Source organism: Takifugu flavidus, chromosome 20 (assembly GCF_003711565.1).
Source record: "Takifugu flavidus isolate HTHZ2018 chromosome 20, ASM371156v2, whole genome shotgun sequence".
Lineage (NCBI taxonomy): Eukaryota > Metazoa > Chordata > Actinopteri > Tetraodontiformes > Tetraodontidae > Takifugu > Takifugu flavidus.
Genome location: NC_079539.1, coordinates 4,716,165 through 4,740,072, shown reverse-complemented (window position 1 = coordinate 4,740,072; position 23,908 = coordinate 4,716,165). Strand labels below are relative to the sequence as shown.

The following is a 23,908-nucleotide window of genomic DNA, read 5'->3' as shown; positions in this document are numbered from 1 at the left end:
TTCCTGTGCAACTGACGTCATATGAAAACAAATATGTTGGCTTTTATTTGTAGCATTTGATATACTACCCCAGTCAGCAACAATAAAGTATTAATCAAAACTGGGCATTAATTTAAAATGCAGGCAAGAAATTTCAAAATAAACTTAGGCTAGGCTCTGGTGGAGGGAAAAGGGACATCGCCAAATAATGAAATCAATTAAAATCATAATGCAAAAGCATTTCCTGTCTGCACATGTAGGCATACGTGTGATTCCAAATATGTTGATTTTGTCTGTGCTTTATACATATCAAAATGTAAATCCTCCAGCAGTATGGATGTATGAACGGTATTTATTTGTGTCTATATATGCGTATATATACACATAAAAATTGATTCTGAACATACACTGGATTCAAATAGTCAAAACCACCTTTATTTGCCTCGTAAACAGCATAAATCAATTCAGTAGCATTGAAAAACCCTACCGAGCCAATATTTACACACATTTCAGCAATTATTACAGGAAAAAATTCGGCAAAAGGCTGTCATGGGCATTTCATAAGGATGACTGACTTTCTATTACATTTTTAGGTATCTGGTGAGCAGAAACATTCATAAGAGCTAGCTAGGGAAGTGGGAAAAATACTCAACAATAAAAGCAAACAATTTTAATGTCCAATCAAAGGATTATGAAGCAATTTCTAAAATGACTAGATGCATTCTTTAAAGGAAAAGCTACCACTCCATGCTCGCTATGCGATAGGTCTATTTCTCGGTATTTACACATGTGCACTTAAGTTTTCCACCTCTCGGTCAAAGTTCGGAAAAAACCCCAAAACAAACGACGTCATATCATGAAACCTGAATGAGAAGTTATTACTTTTTTTTAAACACACTGGAATTGATATTCTGTAACAAATTACTGGTATTCCACAAAGCAAAAGTGAGCGAACTTTAGTGTCGAGAGTTAATTATTGCATAGTCAAAACTATACTGAAATTTGGGGAAAGGTACATGCACCATCTCAGACCACACATGAGCGAAAAAACCTCACTTGTGCATCATCACCAATGTCGGCAGGGAGTGAGCGATTCCACCCTCAGTGGTGGAATCAAGAGGGTTAAATTGTACGACACATCTTCTGACTAAAGATCCAACATTCAGGTGAGAGGTCAGGAAAATTCTTCAAAGAGCATCATGACAAAGGAAGCAACTAAATCTAACTTAGAAACTCTTAACTAGTAGAGCTGGTCTCATTCACAAGTCTCTTTCCTCATCATCTAATTTTCTGATGCTTTGAAGATGTTTCCTCGTACTTTTGTTGGGGGGGTGACCAGAAGATGCAAAAGCTCATTTTTTAGCCCCTGCAGTAACATGATGGTTTCTGTGCTGAACTTTCAACATTCATAACCTGCAATGAATACTAAAAAGAAACTTATGACAACGTAAGATGCAGTTGCAGTAAAAATAGTTCAGTATGAACAGAAGAGGGATAGAAGAACACAGAAGCAGAAGTTTGGGTGAAAACTCTAATATTGTAGCTGTATATGGCCATTTTTTTTTTTTTTACAGTTCTCACTGTTGCTATAGGGCAATGATGAGCCATACTAGGCACTTAGGGTTGGTTTGTTCTGACAGAAGTGGGTTATTTTAGAGACATGTTTTAAATGCAACCTATTGGCAACAGTACTAGATAGCCATTATCTTCATGACTATCTAGTGCTGTTAAACCGCCTTAAATGCTGGCGTCATTCTTCCAAAACTCCTCTATCATTGCTACAGCAACTAACAAACAACTCTTTCCTGCTGATGATCAAAATGAAAACCTATTCTGCTTGTTCCTCGTTGCCCAAACTCCAAGAGGAATGAAGATAGTGTCGAGTGTAGTGTAGTATAAAACTAATAAACATCTCTTTATTACCCTAAATGTCAGCCCTGACTGAATACTGGGATTCTTCTTCAACATGGTAAACTGTAATTTGTTCAATTATATGTGTAATCCCTGATTGCTTTATTCCTGGTGCCTTAAACTTCTCAAGACCCTTCCTTAGTCCTGGCATTGGTAAAAACATTTCCCCAAATGTTATGTTAAAATATTATATACTGCATACATACAGCCAGAGTGGGGTGGGCATCTGTGCAAAAACTAGAAGATTGATAAAGTATGGTTTATGCATCTGTTTATCTATCCTTGGTTGTCAGTTTCTCAATCAGCTCCTGAAGTGGGACCAGTTCTTTCCTGTCAATCAGGTTGAACTCCTGAAGAAGACAACAAAATGCAAAATCAAGCATATTAACAAAGCGGCACGAGAGATCATTTTAAAAGGCTTTGTTGTACCTGAACAAAAAAGATGAAGTGTTTGAACGACGTGTTGAGGTGGGCCTCCTCCTGCAGCTGAATCACAGAGTCAAAGTGCTGGTGGTAGATGTGAGCGTAGACTCGGAACAGGCGCTTGAGGATGGTCTTTGCCACTGACATAAAGTTTCGCTTGAAGGGAACACCTGGTGAAAGGAGATAACTTATATTGTGGATTTCATTCAACAGTGCTAAAAATTCCATGACATCCAGATTCTAGGGACAAAAACCAAATGGGATTTCATTTTTAATCAAGTTTAATAGTAAATGATAAGATCAGCCTTTCTTTCTACCATTTGTTTACCTTAATAAACACCAAACAGAACAACCAGGGCTAATGCTGATTCCTTCTGTTCCATGTAGAGCAAATGCCGGCTCAGACAGGCCAGGGCACGACTTCAAAGAGCAAACAACCCCACGACCATCTTGTGGTAAAAGGCAGTCAAGAATTCATCTAAAAACTACAGCTTTTATATGTGGTACACCTATTATGCAATTTCCAGTAAGAGAAGCCCATTAAAAGGGCTGGTGAAAGAAACTGGTGAGGTCACTCCATATGCACGTTTCACACTGGAAATATGACACATTCCTGGAGCCATCCTTTAGTACAGGGTTAGGATGGTGTTTAACTGCAGGGGATTCAGGTGAGCACATTGAGTCATTGGTTAAAGGATGATGGAAAAATACATTTGTGCTGGCAGCCGTTCAGCCGTGTTCAGGATTCACCGTGGTCGGCACAAGCCCCTGCTTGCTGGGAGCTGGGCTTTGATTTTGGAAAATTGGAGTTCATTTTACTTCAAAGTGAACATTCTGAATCAGGTAGGACATCTTCTCAGGTACTTAAAAAAAAATGCTGTTTATAAATGTGTTATTGTGAGATCCCACCATGAAAGAGGATTTTTGTGAGTTATTTTTTGCCTGTTTTCACCTCATATTAACAGTATGTAGATTTCAGTATTATAGCTATTAAGAATCACAAAGTACACTGTAATTAGAACTATATTAATGAAAAAACAAGGAAATATTAACAGAAAATGCGTACCGATCTTCGAAGGAAAAAGTGTCTCATCATCGAGCTGGTCTTGGACCCAGGTCATTAGGTAATCAATATACTTGGGAGCTGAACATTTGATTGGCTTCTTGATGTTGGTCCCATCAGCCCAATGGTACTCATACCTTCAGAGAGCACAGTTGTACATTGGTAGGTAGAAGGGACAAAGCTTAATGCCAGACAGGAGAACATTAATTGACTGGATGATTTCAGAATACACAGGTGTCACAACATCACAGACCTTGTACTTATTTTATATTCAAACAGCTATGGTGTCCTATTGACATTCAAACCCGATAATTGGACAACCACCTGACCCTGAATGAGCACACACCCCTAAAATAACAGTGACAATGTGCAAACTCACTTAGGACCAGCAGACATGACTGGACAGCTTTCCTCTGTGCAAAAATCTGCGATGGTGCCATAAAGCATGTTGATCTGGTTGAAGAAATCCACAGCTGTTCAAAAAGCAAACAAAGAAAATCCATCTTGATAAATATAAGCCCAATGTTCTGGAGGCCAAACAGATGATAAAGAGACAGTCATTGTTCTTGGGCCACACCGGTTGACCATTTACGTCACACCATAACAGTCCATAAAGAAGTTAGCCAGGGATGTTACGGTCGGAGCTAAACCAACAGGAGCGATGGAGGAGTATGGTCGGGACTTGGCATACTGTTTGTTTGCCTTGAATCAGCATTGCTGCACTCTAACACTACCGATAAACTGAAAGACATCTGCTCAACTGGCAGGAGGAAAGTCACCCTGGAACAACTTAAAGACTTATATGTGCAGCCAGTGAAACAAAACACGTAATATCATGTAAATTCGTCCAAGTCAAGAAAAACACACTAGTTTAAAACCAAAGGCAGCTTGACAATCCAATCATTTCAATACATAATTCCATTGCTAACACACTGAGACAATGTACAGCTCATGCCATGAAAGTGGTTGATAATAAAAGTAGCTATTTCATTGCCAATCATTTGTCTTGGTTTCTAGGTAGAACGTTAACACGGCTTTCAGAGCAAAGACAATAAAGTCTATTTAACATTCACAGAGGTTTTTCTACCATGCATGCCAAGTTCCTCCAACCCCCAATGATTCTTGATGCAGACTAATTAAGATGTCAGTAAAAGAATGTCCAAGCTATAGCATGCAACTGCGAGTGGTTGGGGAAAACATGAGTCACTCTACTAGCAACACAAATCCTGTGTCAAAAGAGTAAGGGACTGGTAAAACTTGTGCTTACTGTTTACTGCGACCCATTCGTTTAAGTCTTCGCCATCGGGCAACATGACTGCCATGCGCAGGTTACCACTCCCCAGAGTAGCCTCGGCATGTTTCAACAGCTCGTACTGGTGAGATCCCTCCGGGATATTCTTCTTCGGCTTGAAGGTTTTGTTGCCACGGTTTGCACTGTGTCAGATTTAAAAGAGGAAGGCAAACAGCATGAGACATATTGAGACAGATGTGATGACAAAGCACGAGTCTGCAGTTCCTCCTGGGTGGAAACGCTGACAAATGGAACACTTGGTAATTCCAGCAATTTGTAAGAATCATAGTAGCAGAACAGTGTGTCTCTTTCCATGTGAGGCCTAATGAGGTCTTCCAGAGACAGAGCATTCAGTTCACCTCACCGGCCCATTAAACAAGAATTCCAGTCTCATCAGAATATGGTAAATGACCGCTTGGAATAGTTCCTCATTATCACCCTAGTCTACCAACACAGAGCAATATGAAGGCAACGTTATACATGCCTTTATGTCAGGAACAACAGAAACACAGGACCGTTAAAGACAGAGTTGGAACAAGTCTGGCACGTTGACTTTTAACTTGGCATCGTTCAATTCCTAAAGAGCTGTAGATAAATCAGTATGTCTCCTCATCTGATGATGAAACATATTGAGCATTGTAAACGTTTTCACGGGGCTACAATGTTGACTCTTACATATTTACATACTCAACCGGGTTTCTGAGGTTTTTAGCATCTTATTAATCTAATATTATCACCTACACAACTGTTTTTTGAGTAAAATCCAGGGGTTAATATGTTGGTTTTGTCACATCAACGCTAGATTAGCCCATTGCGATACCATACCAGTAACTATCTAGGCCAGACCGTGAAGCATTTGGTAAAAGTCCTGTGTGGCAACCGAAGCATAATGTAACATAGTTGTAGACGACAGGCAAAACGATATAGATGTAGATATAGATTCCCTCAGATATTTATATTAATATAATATTATCACAGTATATATTTGAAGCCAATCCAGGAAGTAGTCCCATCCCGTGTTGTGATATCGCTATTCAACTGTGTGCATAATGCTAATTTTGTTTCCCAAAGCCTAATTAAACATTATCAAAACAAACGATGCCAGGCAAGAAGAAACATTTACTTAACACAGATAACTTACAAAAGAAAGCTCATGTTTCCTGGAACCGCAGAAAAGAACTCTCTTTACAAACAGCTAGCAAGAAAAATCGAGGCAGTAAAGGGGGGTTGTAAAAACTCCTCCTTCCACAACGTCCGGTCTCTTTCTGATCTCCTCAAGTGGTCTTTCTAAAAAAGGAAAAGTCTAAAGGAAAGACTGACAGAAGAGAAAATAAAACCTATGCACGACTGTGTGAAACAAAAAGGAGACTACTTGAGTGGATGCTGCCCTGAAAGTACACTGAGTGGCAGCAACGGAGTGTAGCAATAGTCCTTCTTCTTCATGGGACGTTCTCAACGCGTCTGGCGCATTTTTGTTGTCTGCTGCCACCTAGTGGACAGAGCTGGTCTGCACAGCGGACTATTATGCTGCGTATTAACGACCCAACTCAGCTGAAAAAAGTGCACAAACCTACTGTTAATGCAGTAATATATAATAACTAACTTTTGTTGGGTTTGTATATTACTTTTACCTAACATTTAGCCGTTCAAGGAGGAGATTAAGATAAAAACACAGTTAACCTTCTGCAGCTCAACGTGACCAAGACGAAGGAGATGGTGGTGGATTTCAGTAAAAGCAAGTCCCCACCCTCCCCAGTCTGCATTAGTGGGAAAGATGTGGAAATAATCTTACAACAAATAATCTTTCCTGGGTGTTCAGCTGGACAAGAAACTGGAGTGGTCCACAAACACCAATGCTGTCTACAAGAAGGCCATGAGCAGACTCTACTTCCTCAGGAGACTCAGGTCCTTCAGTGTTTGCAGCAGGATGCTCCACATGTTCTATCAATCTGTCATGGCTAGCACCATCTTCTTTGCTGCGGTGTGCTGGGGTGCAGGCATTAAAGCTAAGGATACCAACAGACTCCACAAACTCATTAAAAAGGCAGGGTCTGTTGTTGGCTGTAATCTTGCAAACTTGGACGAGGTGGTGAGGGACAGGATGGTGTTGAAACTGCGGACAATCATGGACAATCCCCACCCCCCACATCTCCATAACACAGTGGACAAACTGAGGAGCAGCTTCAGCAGCAGACTCCTGCAGCCTCGCTGCTCTATAAGGAACAGTACAGGAAGTCATCCCTGCCGTCCGCCATCAAACTCTAATAATTCATCCAAACTCACTCAACAACAATAATTGTCTAATGTTTATGTTGTAATTTTATTTCTATTTTATTCTATATTTATGTATATATGCTTATAATGCTTATAATATGTATATATTATATTGTGTATATATTATATTTATATATGCTGTATATATGCTTATAACGTTCTAATCTTATTTGTATTTATTTATTCTATTCCTATACTTTGTAAATACAAAACCTAGACTACAGTTATATTAATCCACGTTATGCTGCTACTACAATTCAATTTTCCCATGGGGATGAATAAAGTACATCTTGAATCTTGAATTTCGTAAACTGCAAACTCGATGCAGATATAATGAAGTTTTTAGTGTAACTATCACTTTCTAAACTGATGTACAGTTAATTAACAATTTTCTGACAAAAAAACAATACAAAAGAATACACGATAGCATTTATAGTTCACAAAGATCAAAAGTACACGGTTAATGATCTAAAGAATCGATGTTTCCTGAACAGGGTAAAATATTGTTAATCCAAGAAAGTAACAAATAAAAATACACATTTGTTGAGCCTTTACTTTTTACTAAAACAGAGAAATAACATAAATAGAATCATCTACCTAGAACATTACAAATAGCAAATAAAATATCAGTAATTGCATTTAAATTGATTTTATACTTAAAAGTACACTCCAGAGCCCAGACCTCAAGCAGTTCATAAGCTGCTTGGCCGATGGTTTTTGGATGATCAAAGTCCCTCCAGAACATCACCAAAATTTAATGAGCTCTTTTTTGGGTCATAAACATGTCATTAAAATACATTCATATCTAAGTTATTTTGCTAAAAAAGGCAAACACCGGCTGTCACCTAACCTCCTTAGCGGTAGTAAATATTTTGTTTCAGAAATTCATGACATATGCATTTGTTTCACAGCAGAAAGGCAAACGCATTTCCCAAAAGTAAGTTAAATATACTTCAACATATAATAAATGTCCAAAAACTACAACGAGCAGTGACGTCGCTCTACTCAAACACCCGTGCTGCTTTCAGGTGCCGTCGGACAAATGCTCGGTTATAAAGTTAGCTCAATTTAATTTAACCCTTAATTCAGATTATTGCCGACCATGTGCGGCCGTCAGTTATTCCCGAAATCATCCATACATTTACTGATTTCCGTTTTGGATGAGAAAATTATGCGCCTGGTGAGCTTACACGTATATTATATAACGCTCGCACTAGGACCGCTGAGCCGGGCGTCAGCTGATAAGGTAGCCGGATAAATGCGTCGCGACGCGGGTCTCCATGGCTCTCAGCTTTTACAGCTTGTTGCGAAAACGGATGTGCCTGCTCCAACAGGCCCGTGTCTGAAAACCCAGACACACGGTAACCCTCACAGACAGCCAGCGACCTCTCAACGCACCGACTTCCAGACGAGGTAAAAGCGAGCCCGAGCGTGACCGATAAAAGCCCGATCGGTGCGCGTCCGAGTCGGCGTCGTGCTCTTGTTCCTCCAGCGACGCGTTTGATGACAAGCCCAGTAACAGTTAATGTTATTTCTTTATCCGCAGCGGCGGCGGGGCAAGATGGAGTGTGAATGGAAGCCAGACGAGCAGGGACTTCAACAGATCCTGCAGCTGTTAAAGGAGTCCCAGTCGCCAGATACGTCCACGCAGAGAACCGTCCAGCAAGTATCCTTTTCTATAGGCGGACATCAATGTCAACAGACGGCGATTTTCGCTTTGAAATATTAGCCAACCAGGCTAGCTTTAGCTCACACTAGCTACTAACCTGTCGTTATAATCTAGTAACTATACTCTGCTGCTGACTCAATGTACTGTCATCAACGCGAGGCTTATTTTCTTTATGACTATTAATAACCTCAGAAATGGATTTATAGAGATAAAAAAATGTCGTGTGTTTTTATGATCCAATTGATCGCCTTTATAGAAAGACTCATGTTGTGCTGAATGTGGTGAATTAAACAGCCAGTTATTGCCGCCGTGTCATCCGCACCTCAGTCTTTTGTCATCGATTTATTGAGTTTATAGGAATTGGAAATCTTACCATTAGATTTGACAGTATTTGACTCTAATGTATTGCAGAGAGTCGGTCTCTGGCGTATTGTAGGGATATAATGAAGGTTGAGGTTGTGTCAGAGATCACCTGTTTAAATCGATACAAAATGTCCATTGTCACACCAAATTTATAGATCAATGTGTTATAGTTTACTGTATCTTTATGAAAATAATGCATACGTGAAATTACCTGGTTTGACGAATCAATAACCAGGTATTGCATATAGGTGAATTTTGGTCACATCTCTTCTAGCTGCTAAAATGCAAATCCGTACCAGATCCAGTTTGTGACTTGATAATTGCACATCGTGTTGCATGCATTCTATTCATCCTTTAAACACCATTTCATCAAGTGATAGAGGTGCAGGACCCAGATAGCACACTGTCTTCCTCAACCCTCTGTCCCAGAGACTCGAACAGCTCAACCAGTACCCCGACTTCAACAATTATTTGATATTTGTTTTGACAAAGTTAAAATCTGAAGGTAAGCAGTTTGTCCGCCTGTGTGAGATCACCTGTACATCCTCCAATTGTCCTTGTCGGCGCGTCAGGTATCGTTTTTATGTAACTGCTCAGTGACGGCTGCGTTTGGCCTTGGCTGCTGACCACTGATGGCATGTTTTCTGCAGCGCTTAGAATATGGGTCACTCTAATTTTAAACCTATTTCCTGGCACCCCTCATCTCTAGACTTGACTGTGCAAAGTTGATGACCAAAATATTGATGGCATCAAGACATCTCAGGGTGCCATAGCTGAAAATAATTTGTTCCTGTTTAAGAAGTGACAAGCAGCAAATATTTCAAAGCCACCCGCTCAATGAATCCCAGGATTAATTAACATTTCTGAATAGTTTTTGGTGCACTGTGTAAGAATGTTAAGGCTGCATGACCTTGTGAGTAACTGAAGACTAATGCTTAAACCCTCGCCATGTCATGCTAAATCATACATTTCATAAGTCCCCTTTTATCTCCAACTCTCAAGATGAACCTACACGGTCCCTGAGTGGGCTGATACTAAAGAACAACGTGAAAGCTCACTATCAGAACTTCCCTAATGGCGTGTCAGATTTCATCAAGAGCGAGTGCCTCCAGAACATTGGTGACTCATCTCCACTTATCCGGGCTACTGTTGGTAAGTTCCATCCTCTGGGTCAGCGCAATGTGATGCCTCCCAAACACCATCTGGGGCGCCACTAACCAAACAAAAATGTTACCAGTTAATTCAGAGAAGATTTAAATCCGTAAATGACCACCACAGAAGAAGAATAATGCTACAAGCCCCTTTGCATTCCAACTGCCCTAACCTCCTTCATGTGTAAAACTTTATGTGCATTAACATCACAGAAATATGCCGCGAGCCAGTGAGTAAATGGGTGCAAGTTTGTGCGGAAATGTCCCTCAAAGGTTTTTTGGTTTCCTCACAACAGGTATCCTCATAACCACTATTGCCTCCAAAGGAGAGCTGCAGAACTGGCCGGAGCTTCTCCCCAAGCTCTGCTTACTGTTGGATTCAGAGGACTACAACACGTGCGAGGTGAGGATGAAGAAGGGAAACGTTTGACTGATTTTCTCCATATGTAGAAGGCTTAAAAATACATGTGTGCTGTAGCATTTGGAGAACAATATCCTTGCTATTTGTAAGAATAAACCCCAATTCTAAACCTGGAAAAACCTTTCACAGTACACAGGACTATTTTTAGGGATTTGACATTGCTGTGTTTAATTAATTTTCAGCCATGTTGGAGCTTAAATGTGTATGTTGGTGGTAGAGCAAGAGATTAAGCATATGCCCTTTTGGGAATCACGTGTCCTGGAGCACTTGAGCTTTTGGAATGAGCCCATCCTTCATGTCTGTATATTTGGACAGCATGGGTCACTTGAAGCATCATCTGGACGGTATCCTGCTGGCCAGATGACCGAAAGGCTGCCTCACAGCTGGAACAGCAGCCACAGCTCCAGATTATTTCAACACAAAATCGGTTATTCTCCACTTTTTTTGGCAAACATTCTGACCCCTTTTTTTTTGGGGCATTCATAATCATTACTCCTAATAACCAGTATTGGCAATATCTACACACTCTAGTGTCCCTCTGGCACGTGTGAGAGTAATGATATAACAGTATGTATTTGTATGGTTCTAGAGAAAAACATCTAAAATGATGAAGACGTAAAAATTTATTGAGCTGAACTTGTACAAATGCTTCTTCGGGGCAACTGTTAACATTAGCGAAGTAACTTGTAGTTGATATTTGATCATCTTCAATGAGCTGCGGTGTCACGCCCATGCTCAGGCCGACATAACCCCCCCCCCCCATGTTCATAATATGTTTGTCTGTGCCCGTGATCCCAGGCCGCAGGGTCGATGGATATATTACATTGGCCAACACTCGCAAATTGCACATTACTGTCATTCCAGCCTCTGCTGCGCGGAAAGACGTTTTAAATGCATCCTGGCAGGATCGCTCGGCGCCCACTGGAGCAGAAATGATTTTAACAAAGCGCTACTATCACGAATTTGAGGAAAAGATGCATCGTGAAATAGCGCCTCTGTAACATCGGCGACCGCTTTGCTTTTAAAGCTCGTTCTGATGCAGAGATTTAGGTCAGCTATTTACTGTGGAGCTTGAACGTGTGTGTGTGTGTGTGTGTGTGTGTGTGTGTGTGTGTACGTACGAGGAGGCTTAGTGCTGTACAGCCACCAAAAGTAGCAACTTCTCATAAGACTTTAGAATTTTGAAAAGCAGCTTGGAGGCCTGAAAGCTTCTTAGTGCGATGCTAAAGATGAAGCCTGGAAGAAATAAAGTTCTTTTAGCAAAAACGTGCAAAATGTACAGTGCACTAAAGATTTTTTGACATTTAGTAGCTTATTTATGTATGTTTTTGATTAGGGTGGAGGTGGGGACCTGCGACCATATAAGGAGGAGAAAACTGGAATAAAGGCCTGTGATACTTGTTACACTGGTTCCCTCACCCGTATTGTACTACCTTTTTTAGTGTGGGTGTTTAGAAACAGCATTAAACCCATCATCTGTCTAAAACCATGTAACTACAAGCAAGAGCAAATGATCCAATGGAAAAAAAGCTTTGACTGAATTCAACAGTTAAATAACTCGGTCTGCCGTTTATGTGACACATGGATGTTTATTCTTGGAAACGGTGTGGTGACTGCCAGTGTACAGTTACAGGGTATCTATACTTTGAAACCCACACGATGCCAAATATGTGCAAGTACATGTCGGTGTTGGGTCTTTAATTACGTTCTATTAGGATGTCATTGCAAAATGATCCTCAAACCTCTGTAGCTACATTGTGAGGGCTCGTGGTCCCTGGCTGGACTAAACTGTAGGGTCTCAGAAAGTTCACCGCCGGGTTACAAAATGTGTTGTACGATGCGGTTGCTGGGTGGTCTCGGGTCAGATCTGCATCGGAGCGGTTTTGAGAACTAGCTACTGGAAAAGGTTTAGAGCAGCTCTTGCGACGGAAGTGCAAGCTGTCAGTGGCGGCAGCAGACGATTTTCCACAGCAGGAACTGGTTAAAGCGCATATCTCTCATTTCATCTGCGCATTGCTCACATTCTCGCATGCAGTGACCTTTCATTGCGGCGTTGCAAGGGAGGATTAAACCTTAGACAGTTACTGGAATGTGTGAGAAGCTGCTCAGGTTTTTTCCCCCTCTTCGCTGTAGCATATTACAGCGTGTGTAGTCGTATGTTTAATTCCATACCATTTTTTTAAATCTGAGGGGGGGGGTTCTTGAACACTACTACATGTGATCTTTTATTTATTTTTGTCCCTGCATTGAAAGGGAGTCACCTGTAAATTAATGATGCAGACGGCTCTGTCTGTTCACCCTAGCAACAGAATTGTGTCTCCTTCTGCTTTTGACCTTGGCGCAGACGCAGCCTCGCGCTTCATATTAATGCATCGTGGCGGCGCCAAAGTATTTTTTTTTCCCGCAAGTGTTCAGTGTATCTCATCTCAAAGGAATGCTGGCAGGGGAGTGGTTTCCATGGAAACACACATCAGACGGCATCAGTATCTGTGATGTGCCATATCTGCTTCTCAGACTGCATGTCTGGGAACGACACTGAAGTCTGCAGTCTATTGGGGATGTGCACATCAACCATGGGGGATTCTGTGGGATTGCGTCTGTTTGGAGGTGTGTCCTGATCAAACGCACGAAGCACATTATAGGCTGTGGATTAATTAATTAATTGTGGCCACATTAGACACCATCTAACGTTGCGCATCGCAAGATTTCGGGATCACCAAAAGAAGCTCCATATAAAATTTAACACCGTCTCTGCGGATCTTTGTCTGCATCTTGACTTTAACAGGTGGATCACTTCCAATCTCAGTGGTTTGGGCTTCCATGTGTCTCATGTCTTCTTTTTGCCTTCAGGGTGCGTTCGGAGCCCTTCAAAAGATCTGCGAAGACTCTGCGGAGATCCTGGACAGTGACATTTTGGACCGTCCTTTAAACTTCATGATCCCCAAGTTCTTGCAGTTCTTCAAACACAACAGTCCGAAGATTAGGTATCCAGCTTTCTTTTTGTATTTTCCCACTTTCAAAGTCTGACAAAGTCTGGTTACTTTTAACTTGCATATATTAACATTTCTCCATATGTGTGTTGCTGTTATGAATGTCAATCCTACTTTTATCTTTCAAAGTTTATAATAATAGTTTTACCATGCAAAAGGCACGTTTACTCTAAATGTGATTTAACATTTCTGTACGGTTTTAACACACTAAATGGATCAGTAAAATTAACGTGTACTTTCAGCCCGCAGTGCCACGGCCTCCTAATGCAAAGGGCCTTTGAACAGAGGAAGTGTTACTCATACTTAGGCTAAATCATGAGAGACAGACCACGGGAGACAGGGGTCGCATTCATTGCAGGCGGCATGTGAGAAAACCATGATTGTAAATCTTAAGTGCTGGCTGTTGTGTTGCAGGTCTCATGCCATTGCCTGTGTCAATCAGTTTATCATCAGCCGGACTCAGGCTCTTATGCTGCACATCGACCCTTTCATCGAGGCAAGTCTGGTCTGACTGCAAGCTTCTTTTTTTTTTTGGGCCTACCTGACGTGCAATTATCTCCCTCTGTTATCATTATTGCCTATTTCAGTAATTACATGCTGCAGCTCTGAAAACCGGTTGACATTTTACCTCTTAGCTTGTTGTTTTGTCCTTTATTAAGACAAAGCATTATTGAGAAGAAAATGCAGACCTTTTTTTATGCCAAGATTGGGTTTAATTTGGCTTCATGTGTCTTTTGGGATGATTGTATAAACATATACCGGTATACAGATATTTATTTGATGCAGACCTGTTCATTTCCCCCTTTTTGACTTGTACGATCATGTTTTACGCACTGTAGTTGGTGAGAGGAAAATATTCAACCCCTTTGTCCTCCTGTCTCTACCCTCTGTAGAACCTGTTTGCTCTGGCGGAAGACGAGGAGCCAGAAGTGAGAAAGAACGTGTGCAGAGCTCTCGTCATGCTGTTGGAAGTCCGCCTGGACCGTCTCCTGCCACATATGCATAATATCATTGAGGTGAGGAAAAGTGAAGAAAAGCTCAGGCGTTTCAGTCGTGTATGATACGATGCACCCTTTGTCTATTCCTTTATTGATTGGCCCATTGGCCACTAAAAGAGACGGTCATGTTAAAATAAGAAGATAAGATCAAAATACTGTCGCTGCCTTTTCAGTACATGCTGCAGAGGACTCAGGACCAGGACGAGAATGTTGCTTTGGAGGCCTGTGAATTCTGGCTCACTTTGGCAGAGCAGCCTGTGTGTAAAGAGGTGCTCTGTGGACACCTGTCCAAGTAAGAACACACACGTACACACAAGTTAGTCAGTATGCAGCGCACACAATGACACGGGCAAATATACAGCGCAGGTATTGAATCGGCTGATTCATAGTAACCTTGGCAGTAAATTTGTGAAGACCTTGTGTGGTGATAATACTCTTCCTCACTTGGACTGCTGATTAAGAACCTTGGCTGTTGACCTCAGCTGTAACATTTGTTATATTGACACATTAGACCGAGCGTGTATCAGATGTGATTGATAGCTGGGCGGGTCTGGATCGTCCTTGGCCTTTAGCCCAACAGTTTCCCTTCTCCAGGCTCACTCCGGTGCTTGTCAACGGGATGAAGTACTCCGAGATCGACATCATCCTGCTCAAGGTTGGTTTATGTATCATAAACTATCTGCTTGTAGGGTGACAAATTGGCCCAGGTTGATTTAAGAGGTTTTTGTGACTTTGTAAATATGTTTTATACCTCATCAGTTTCGGCTGCCTGTGGTTACCCATGGTTTGTTTTTGAGCTTGTGCGTTCATGTGGCACCAGGGGGACATTGAGGAGGACGAGGCCATCCCAGACAATGAGCAAGACATCAGGCCACGCTTCCATCGCTCCCGAACGGTCGCTCAGCAGCACGAGGGCGACGGCATCGAGGACGACGAGGACGAGGACGACGAGCTGGATGACGACGACACCATTTCAGACTGGAACCTGCGTGAGTTCAGCACCAATGTGACCGAAGACCGCGGGCAACATTAATGCTCCCATCGCCTTGACGAAAGCAACATAATGTTGTGGTTATTTGTAAAATACACTCTGCACCTGTCACGTCTGTATGATGCGCCTGCACCTTTCTGTTCACATGTCCCTGCTTTCGAACAATCACCAGGTAAGTGTTCAGCAGCTGCTCTGGATGTATTGGCCAACGTGTTCAGGGACGAACTGCTGCTGCATATTCTGCCCCTACTGAAAGAGCTGCTCTTCCATCCAGACTGGGTGGTTAAAGAGTCTGGCATTCTCGTGCTTGGGGCTATAGCTGAAGGTAAGGATGGGATAAAAGAGTCCACCTAGCAAATTTTCAGAACAGCAAACCAAAGGGATCCCCACTGATCCTATCTGTGCCCGCAGGCTGCATGCAGGGCATGATCCCGTATTTGCCCGAGCTCATTCCCCACCTCGTCCAGTGTCTGTCTGATAAAAAAGCCCTGGTGCGGTCCATCACTTGCTGGACACTGAGTCGATATGCCCACTGGGTTGTCAGTCAGCCTCCGGATACATACTTGAAGCCTCTGATGACGGAGCTGCTCAAACGTATCCTGGACAGTAACAAGCGTGTGCAGGAGGCTGCTTGCAGGTAAGCAGCTCGCATACATAATCCACTATTGGATTTCCTCCCACCGCCTCTATGTTATTGTCACACATGACCCACTGTTGTGTTGTCGTCCTGCTCCTCACCCCAGTGCATTTGCCACTTTGGAGGAGGAAGCCTGCACAGAGCTGGTGCCTTATCTGGCATTCATCCTGGACACGCTGGTGTTTGCGTTCAGCAAGTACCAACACAAAAATCTGCTCATTCTTTACGACGCCATAGGAACGCTCGCGGACTCCGTGGGGCACCATCTCAACAAACCAGTATGCAAATAGAAATCTCGGCGTGACTGTTAATATGCTTCAGACGCGGGCCTGTTTGATTTCTCAAGACTGTTCTTTCTTAGGAATACATTCAGATGTTGATGCCACCATTGATCCAGAAGTGGAACCAACTGAAAGATGAAGACAAAGATCTCTTTCCATTATTAGAGGCGAGTCAGTCTCATCTCTGGGAAGGCGACAGCGTATGGGTGGACGATTGACCTTCTTTTTCTTTCCTTCCACAGTGTCTCTCATCTGTAGCCACTGCTTTGCAAAGTGGCTTTCTGCCATACTGTGAGCCTGTATACCAACGCTGTGTCAACCTGGTCCAGAAGACCCTGGCACAGGCCATGGTGAGTGCACGTATGAGAGCCCAAGTGTGTAGGCATATTGCTGAAATAATTAGTTTATTCTATACTTAACATTTGTAGCTTTATCAGTCACAACCAGACCAGTACGAGTCTCCGGACAAAGATTTCATGATCGTGGCTTTGGACCTCCTGAGTGGACTAGCTGAAGGTTTGGGAGGCACCATCGAGCAGCTGGTTGCTTGTAGCAACATCCTCACCCTCATGTACCAGTGCATGCAGGTGAAGAGATGTTAGACACGCTCCTGTTCTGATCAAATGGACAATGTCATTTATAAATGTTCAGCGTTTGATAACAATTCTGGTTATTCAGGACAAAATGCCAGAAGTGCGGCAGAGCTCTTTTGCCCTGCTGGGTGATCTGACTAAGGCTTGTTTCCAGCATGTCAAACCATGCATTGGTACGTTCAGCTAATGCTGCATAAACTAGGCAGAGTCACGGTCAATGTCTTGTTATTAAGCCGCGTGCTTTCCCTCCCGCAGCTGATTTTATGCCTGTACTTGGTACAAATCTAAACCCGGAATTAATTTCTGTCTGCAACAATGCCACTTGGGCAATTGGAGAGATATCGATACAAATGGGTGAGCGCTTCACAAATATTCATTTGATGTCATCCAGTGTGTTTTGATGTCTCATTTCAGGGTTTGTTTTCCATCTTTATCTTTCTTTTTTTTCTTTCTACTTCCTCAGGACCTGAGATGCAGCCTTACGTTGCCATGGTGCTGCACCAACTGGTGGAGATCATTAACAGACCAAATACCCCAAAGACTCTTCTGGAGAACACAGGTACCACTTTGTGGCATTGCTGACCAAACCAGCCAGCCTGCCACACACAGGGAGGTGCTGTCACACTCAGGTCCATTTGAACCTACATTACCATGTTTTTAAGGGTGTCCTAACCCTTTTTCAAAAACCAACCCCAAAACCACAAGCCTTACTGGTTCTGCTGGTTTCACCAAAGCATGAGACTCCAGTGGGAGATCTCCTGATACCCCTGTTGAAACACGTGTCCAGCCCAATATTAACTAATGTGGACAGACTGTGCAGCAGCAGGTGAAGTAACATAACATCTGAGATCGATGCGAGTGCAAAGCTGCACATTCCCTTAGCCTCATACAGGATTAAGAAAACCCAGACTAAATGTGGCGCACCTAGCATAAAGCATTTTAAAGCGAAAAAATGATCCTGTGCCTTGTTTGAAACTGAATTGGAAACCACAGTTTTGTAGTCCCAGAGATCATTAAATCAAAAACACGCATTTCCAGTGTAACCTACCTAAACTTCAGAGAAACTAGGGACTCTGTAAATGTGTTTGTTTGCTGTCAGTTTATTTGTTGCTTTTATTTCCTGTTTTTTAAATGTGAATGCATATCTGCCAATAGATGTTAAATGTTGTTAGGAATGGTTAATGTTTGATGCAGGATACATGAAAATGTGTCATTTGATTGATTCTGGAACCTAAATAGAACTCATCCAACCAACGGACCTGTTTTCTCTTAAAACTCGAGGACAGACCAATGGAATATAAAACAAATAAGATCAATCAGATATTTTATCACAGGAGAGATTTCCAGGAACACATTACTGGAACTAAATTTAAATCTGCAGCCGTGTCACGCCCCGGGCAGAGGTGGCGTCAACAGTCCATTCTCTGAAAGCACATGTCACACCTACTATATTAGCCTTTGAGCGGATTATCCTGCATTGAACTTTATTTTAATGAGCATACCATCTGCTTTCTGCATGTGTCATTGGACTGTTCATAAATGCCTGTTTGTTAATGAGAATGTTGCATAGTTTTGTGTCTTTTAAACTTAGGTCCTCCCTCCTCTCTGCCTCATAAGAACCTGCTGTGCTGGATACTATTCTCCCTCCATGTAGTTGGCTTGGAGTTATCTGTCATGTCTTTTCTAAAGAATAAGCCAAAGACATTTGTTTTTTATGTAAAAATAATTGAACGTATGTGAGTTTAAGGGAGAAAGAGCGTGTGCACTGTTGCTTGATCCAGTCACATACATGTTACACCTTTTTGCATTGTGACACAGACTTTGAAATCAAGCTAATCAGTTTCAATCAGTTTTATTCTAGATTTGATTAGCTGTGCAATCCATGTGATTTCTGAAAGCAGATGCCTTTGTTTGCCTTTTTCTATGAATGTCCTGTCGAAGTTGTCAATGTGTTCTCCCTTAAACGTCTTTTATTTTAATTTATTTTTTATGGAGTGTCATATTTTACATTCCTCCCCGTCGCAGACGGGGTAGAATTAATCAACACTAGTGAAATCTATTAATTATCATACACAAATTCTGTTGATTTATGTCTCTGAGTTGTTTGTTTTTTCTTTATTTTTCTCCCCCTCCCCTCCTCATTGCTCATGTCTTGGTTGGCGTTTGGTGGTGTGTAACCGTGATTGCGTTACCTTAGCAATAACAATTGGTCGTCTTGGTTACGTTTGTCCTCAAGAGGTGGCACCCATGCTACAGCAGTTTATAAGACCCTGGTGTGTATTATTCAATCTTTTATTTAATTCATCTCCTCTCAGCTTTCTCCTATCCTCTCCTCTCGTTTCCTGTCCCTCCCTTTTCTCCACTGTTGCTCTCCTCACTTCTCAATTTTCTTCGCTAAATAGGTCTTTTCTGTTTTTTTTTATCAGTTTGTAATCATTGCCAATCATATGACTAACCCTGTCTTCTTTTAGGTCCTATTTGTGATTTTCATTTTGCCTCAGTAGCACCTTCATGTATTTTACATCTCGTTTAATTTCTAGTCCTTTGTCATCGTTAATTGTCCCTAACCTAAAAGATGCATGGGATTAAATTTGACACATGCTTGCTGGTTCAAAAACAGAGAAAGGATGCTGCAAAGGAGCATTCCTAAATCCCTTTTAGTAGTAGCACCCAGCTGCATGTGCCTTTTCCCAAAAATGAAAACACCTGAAACCATCAATCTTTTTAAAATGTAATTTTTAAGGTGCTATAATTGAGGTTTTCTTAAAAACAAGATTCAATAATTGTTGCAAGCAGGAGTGCTAAAACTATTTTTATAAATCAGTTACGTAGTATGTTTTCCATGCATGCTTGAATTTTTAGTCTGTATCGAAGGTTTAAATGATAAACACCTAAACATTACATCATAATGTTACTGTCATGCTACAACCGTTGCCTGTTGTTGATTGATGTTAAATGCGGTTGTCCCTGTGGTCAGGTGTTCCTCACTTCGAAACATAAGAGACAATGAGGAGAAAGATTCTGCATTCAGGGGAATTTGCACAATGATCACTGTAAATCCCGGAGGTGTTGTGCAGGTGAGATTCAGCCATCGTCGAACGTTCAGATGAGCTGTGGTAAATGTTGATGCACATCTCTTCTCTGAAACAGGATTTTATATTCTTCTGCGATGCAGTAGCTTCTTGGGTGAATCCAAAGGATGATCTCAGAGAGATGTTCTACAAGGTAAACAACAATGTCCTCTAAATTGGGGAATTTCAGTGGATTGAATGCAGTCAAGGGTGGAATGGGATGGGCCCTCTCGTGGCCAACTGCGGAAGTGCAGCGACTCACTTGACACGCCCTGTCATTTACAGTTCTATTTTTTAAAGCAGCTTGTCCGGTGTTTAATTTCAGATCCTTCATGGATTTAAGAACCAGGTGGGAGACGACAACTGGAGGCGCTTTGCGGATCAGTTCCCTGTGCCACTGAAGGAACGGCTGGCGTTTTATGGGGTGTAACAGCACTGTGCCAAATTGCTGGGGTCAGTTTCCTCTCTGATATCATTTACTCTTGTGATAATATATATATATATTTAAAAACCATTCATTTTAATATTGCTGTATGATTAATGCATCCTAATGGCCTCTTATTTGTTTCTGCACAGGTGTTTCACTGTGGAAGAAAACGTTGGGAGCCTCTCTTACCCAGGGAAAATGTTACCCTTTAAGAGGGGGGAGGGACGGGAGATTGACGTCTCCACTGATGTGATGGATATGGGGTGGGAGGGAGGTGGAAGCAGCAGTGCTCACTGCTTCTGTGCCAAGGCGGGGAGGGGGGGTGTTAAATGGACCTGAGATTATAACGTCATAATTGGGGAAAAATGAATCAAGTCATGTCTCAATCAGAAATAATCTAACTTTCATCCTGAACTGTTTATTTTTCTGCCAGAACTGATGAAATGAAATGTAAACCAACATGGAGAAAGCTGTAATGTGAACAGTTTACACACATAATCCTATTAGTCAAGTGAGTGGCACAATTGAATTCTACCAGAACAGTTAGACAGACAAGAATAAAACAAGACACTATTTTCCGAGGATAGCTTCAGCTCAAGGAATTTCAGCTGATAAATGGTAAATGTTCCATTGGATTCTGTTCTGGACGGCATATTTCACAGTGCTCCATATCAGCTAAAATACGTTATTTAGCTAGTTCCCCCCCGAGTGTTCTGATTCTTTCACAGGGCAAATGTTATTTATGTCACTGGAGAGCACAAGATTTACTTAAAAGAGCAGCTTCTCTAAAAAAGGTAGCATGCTTGTATAATTGTGAAAAGCTTTAAAACAGTTGTGAATTGTGTTGTATTTGACAGCTGTCACTGCCCTGTGATTCTTCTTTGACCTCGTATTTTACCTATTTACAGAACGTTTCTTTCCGGCAGCGAGGATTACAGCCATCAGCTGTGACGTCGCACCATTCGGGAAATGCGTAAAAAACGTTGGCTGTGATGTATAACGCGAGAATGTCGACACGGACGTTTCCCTGCGATCAGAACGAAGCTTCAGATGCTTAAAAATCGGTTATATTTTTGAACTTCATTGCGAAAGAGTGAAGGAGGAACCTGTAGGACATGCCACCGTTAACCAAATCCTGTCTTAGTGATGTTTGTGGCTGTAGCTGTCGGAACCACGCAGTTCATCGGAAGAATGTTAACCGTGTTTATTTCTCAGTAGACCGAATGCTTTTATTTTGACGGGGGCTTCTTGTGGTAAACGCATGATCTTGAGGACGACTGCATAACGTTTTGAGTGGTTGTGCTTTGTGGGGTACGTGGATGCTTTTCATCTCTTGCATGTTGGTGGCCCCTCACACCCTGATTCTTCATGGAATTTTGATAATGTGAAGGAACAGCATTTTGATTCTAATCTATAAAAACATTAATGTATCTAAACACTGGGATTTCCTCACTTCATGATATCTTGCCAGAACTCTCTCCCGGAACTTTTACTACAGCTTCTAAATACTGTGAAACTACATTAATGTTATTGTCTCTGGTTGTTTTGCACCATTTTATTTTTAGAATGTGTGTGTGTATGCGTGTGTATGTTTAAGTTGCAAGTAGCCTGAATGTATTCCATGATGGGTTAGAAAGATGAGAGGCTTTTCATTTTAAATTTTTAGGTATTTTTATGTCCAGGCAGCCGTTTTGTTTCTCTGCTGGCCAGAGTAATAACTGCAGTATTCTAATGCTTCGTGATGCACAACGCACTTAAAATTTAGAACTGCAGGTGCTTGGAATTAACTATGTAGCCAAATTCTTCAGTCTGACCTTGATGTGAACACATAAATAGATTTTGCTGCTAGAACACATGTGTAATTCAATCAGTACATTGATTCAATGTTAGCGTTAGATTATGGAACTATTGTAAAGCTACAGTTAAGTTGTAACGATGTGAAACACAGATCAGATCTCTTAGACGTAACAGTTCTAGAATAGTGGTCAGGTGACTGCATCATGGAATACAGAGGCACAGACTGGTCGTGCCACGTCATTTTGTGTTTTTGAAGTGATTTTTGTCTGTCACATTCCAGCTGTTTAGCACGAAATAAGCAGAGTAATCAGAACCTGAGGAGGAGTGTGTACATTGTCCTGGTGTGAAGTCTCTAAACACAGTCCCCATCGTTACTTTGCTGTATTTCTGAATGCTGCTATATGTTGTGGTTGTATTTCACTACTTGAATATGTTTTCCACGTGTTAACCTCAAGTTGTCTGTGTCATTTGTTATCATTTCCCCAATGTTCATGCCTTTATGCATCTCCTCTTAGCAACTAATTAGCAGAACTCAAGCCCAGCAGATTAGAAATGGATGAATCTGGGTTTGGATTGAAAGGTAATGCATGTGCAACACTGCTAGTTGTTAAATGTAATTACAGTTGCAAAGCAAGGGAGAGAATAGGATAGTAATCTGCACATACGTGTTGTGCTCTGTCAAAAGTAATTGTAATGAGACGGTAAAAACTTAGCGTGGAGTCTTCATAATGCCTTGACAGCAATTGTTTTGAGGGTTGTCACTGTTTTGCAATAGGTATACAGTACACTGTCTAAAAGCTAATTATGCGTAATATAAAAGCAAGGTAATAAGTTGACGACTTATGAAGTTATTGTTACAATTTTTGAATTTCTATACAAAGCTTTATTGAAAATTTGTATTTTATAAGTCACCCACCAATATTAACGAATGTCTAGTCAAAGAACTCCTGTACTCTCACTTAGCCTTCAGACTTGATTAGACTATCTGCCTTCATATTTTTTGTGAGTAAAAGCAAAAACATAATTTTGATAGATGTGTTCTTTTTTTAATAAGCTGCTGAATCTAAAAAAAAAAAAAAAAGTAAAATACTTTTGGGGCCACCAAATATTTTGGATCATGCAAAGAATCTATATTGTACTGTAGTAATTTTGTAATATTTGTAAGATGATTTAGTGGATGTGACTGGGTATCATTGCTTGATTCTGTACATTGTTCCAATAAATTGTTTACAGTATTATGAGTCTATCTCTTGAGTTGCATTTAGCATAAACCTTCCACAATATGTTCATGATTATGATGAATGAACGAGTAAGTGCTCGTGAGAAATTAAAGCATTACTCAAAAATAATTGGCAGCTTTATAGCAGTGACACACTGCCTTTACTTTGAAAGGAACACAAGGAGTATAGATGGTAAAATACAAATAACATCTGTTATTCGTTGTTCACTTATATTTGTAAAAAAAAAAAAACTACAAATGAACTCCATCATACAGGAAATACTTTTGGTTTAAAACGTATGTATTCGGTTATTAATGCATTGTTCGTCCTGCTGTATTTTGCGTATTTTGGTCCACCT

General features: G+C 41.3%; 2 protein-coding genes across 5 annotated transcripts; one reads left to right on the top strand and one right to left on the bottom strand.

Moving 5' to 3' along the window:
• Positions 1–392: 392 nt before the first annotated feature.
• Positions 393–6,118, bottom strand: LOC130517373 (MOB kinase activator 1B-like). Its single transcript, XM_057019199.1, has 6 exons — positions 5,809–6,118; positions 4,644–4,810; positions 3,756–3,849; positions 3,380–3,513; positions 2,320–2,483; positions 393–2,240 (listed from the first exon to the last, which is right to left on the bottom strand). Exons 1-6 carry the CDS (start codon positions 5,820–5,822, stop codon positions 2,163–2,165), a joined length of 651 nt encoding a protein of 216 aa, XP_056875179.1. The 5' UTR covers positions 5,823–6,118; the 3' UTR covers positions 393–2,162.
• A 1,894-nt stretch (positions 6,119–8,012) lies between these two features.
• tnpo1 (transportin 1) lies at positions 8,013–23,565 on the top strand. Of its 4 annotated transcripts, none has more exons than XM_057019171.1 (25): positions 8,013–8,354; positions 8,488–8,607; positions 9,403–9,478; positions 9,976–10,125; positions 10,421–10,527; positions 13,396–13,529; positions 13,950–14,031; positions 14,429–14,551; positions 14,707–14,825; positions 15,128–15,188; positions 15,354–15,522; positions 15,697–15,849; positions 15,936–16,161; positions 16,268–16,439; positions 16,523–16,609; positions 16,685–16,792; positions 16,880–17,029; positions 17,121–17,208; positions 17,291–17,389; positions 17,499–17,594; positions 19,233–19,308; positions 20,013–20,112; positions 20,186–20,260; positions 20,432–20,559; positions 20,683–23,565. In XM_057019171.1, exons 2-24 carry the CDS (start codon positions 8,503–8,505, stop codon positions 20,534–20,536), a joined length of 2,661 nt encoding a protein of 886 aa, XP_056875151.1. In that variant the 5' UTR covers positions 8,013–8,354; positions 8,488–8,502; the 3' UTR covers positions 20,537–20,559; positions 20,683–23,565. The 4 variants fall into 4 exon arrangements, 3 of the variants coding, with proteins under 3 accessions (XP_056875151.1, XP_056875150.1, XP_056875152.1); XM_057019170.1 differs by having other exon boundaries at positions 16,871–17,029; XR_008947705.1 differs by lacking the exons at positions 19,233–19,308; positions 20,432–20,559; positions 20,683–23,565 and having other exon boundaries at positions 16,871–17,029.
• Positions 23,566–23,908: the final 343 nt, after the last annotated feature.

Excerpts from the sequence above, each read along its gene's own strand:
- LOC130517373 (XM_057019199.1), bottom strand. Across the intron at positions 3,514-3,755 it reads GTCATGTCTGCTGGTCCTAA|GTATGAGTACCATTGGGCTG; the intron begins GTGAGTTTGCAC and ends TGCTCTCTGAAG. Across the intron at positions 2,484-3,379 it reads ACTTTTTCCTTCGAAGATCG|GTGTTCCCTTCAAGCGAAAC; the intron begins GTACGCATTTTC and ends TCCTTTCACCAG.
- tnpo1 (XM_057019170.1), top strand. The coding sequence starts at position 8,503 with ATGGAGTGTGAATGGAAGCCAGACGAGCAGGGACTTCAACAGATCCTG. Across the intron at positions 17,030-17,120 it reads TCATGTACCAGTGCATGCAG|GACAAAATGCCAGAAGTGCG; the intron begins GTGAAGAGATGT and ends CTGGTTATTCAG. Across the intron at positions 17,209-17,290 it reads GCATGTCAAACCATGCATTG|CTGATTTTATGCCTGTACTT; the intron begins GTACGTTCAGCT and ends TCCCTCCCGCAG.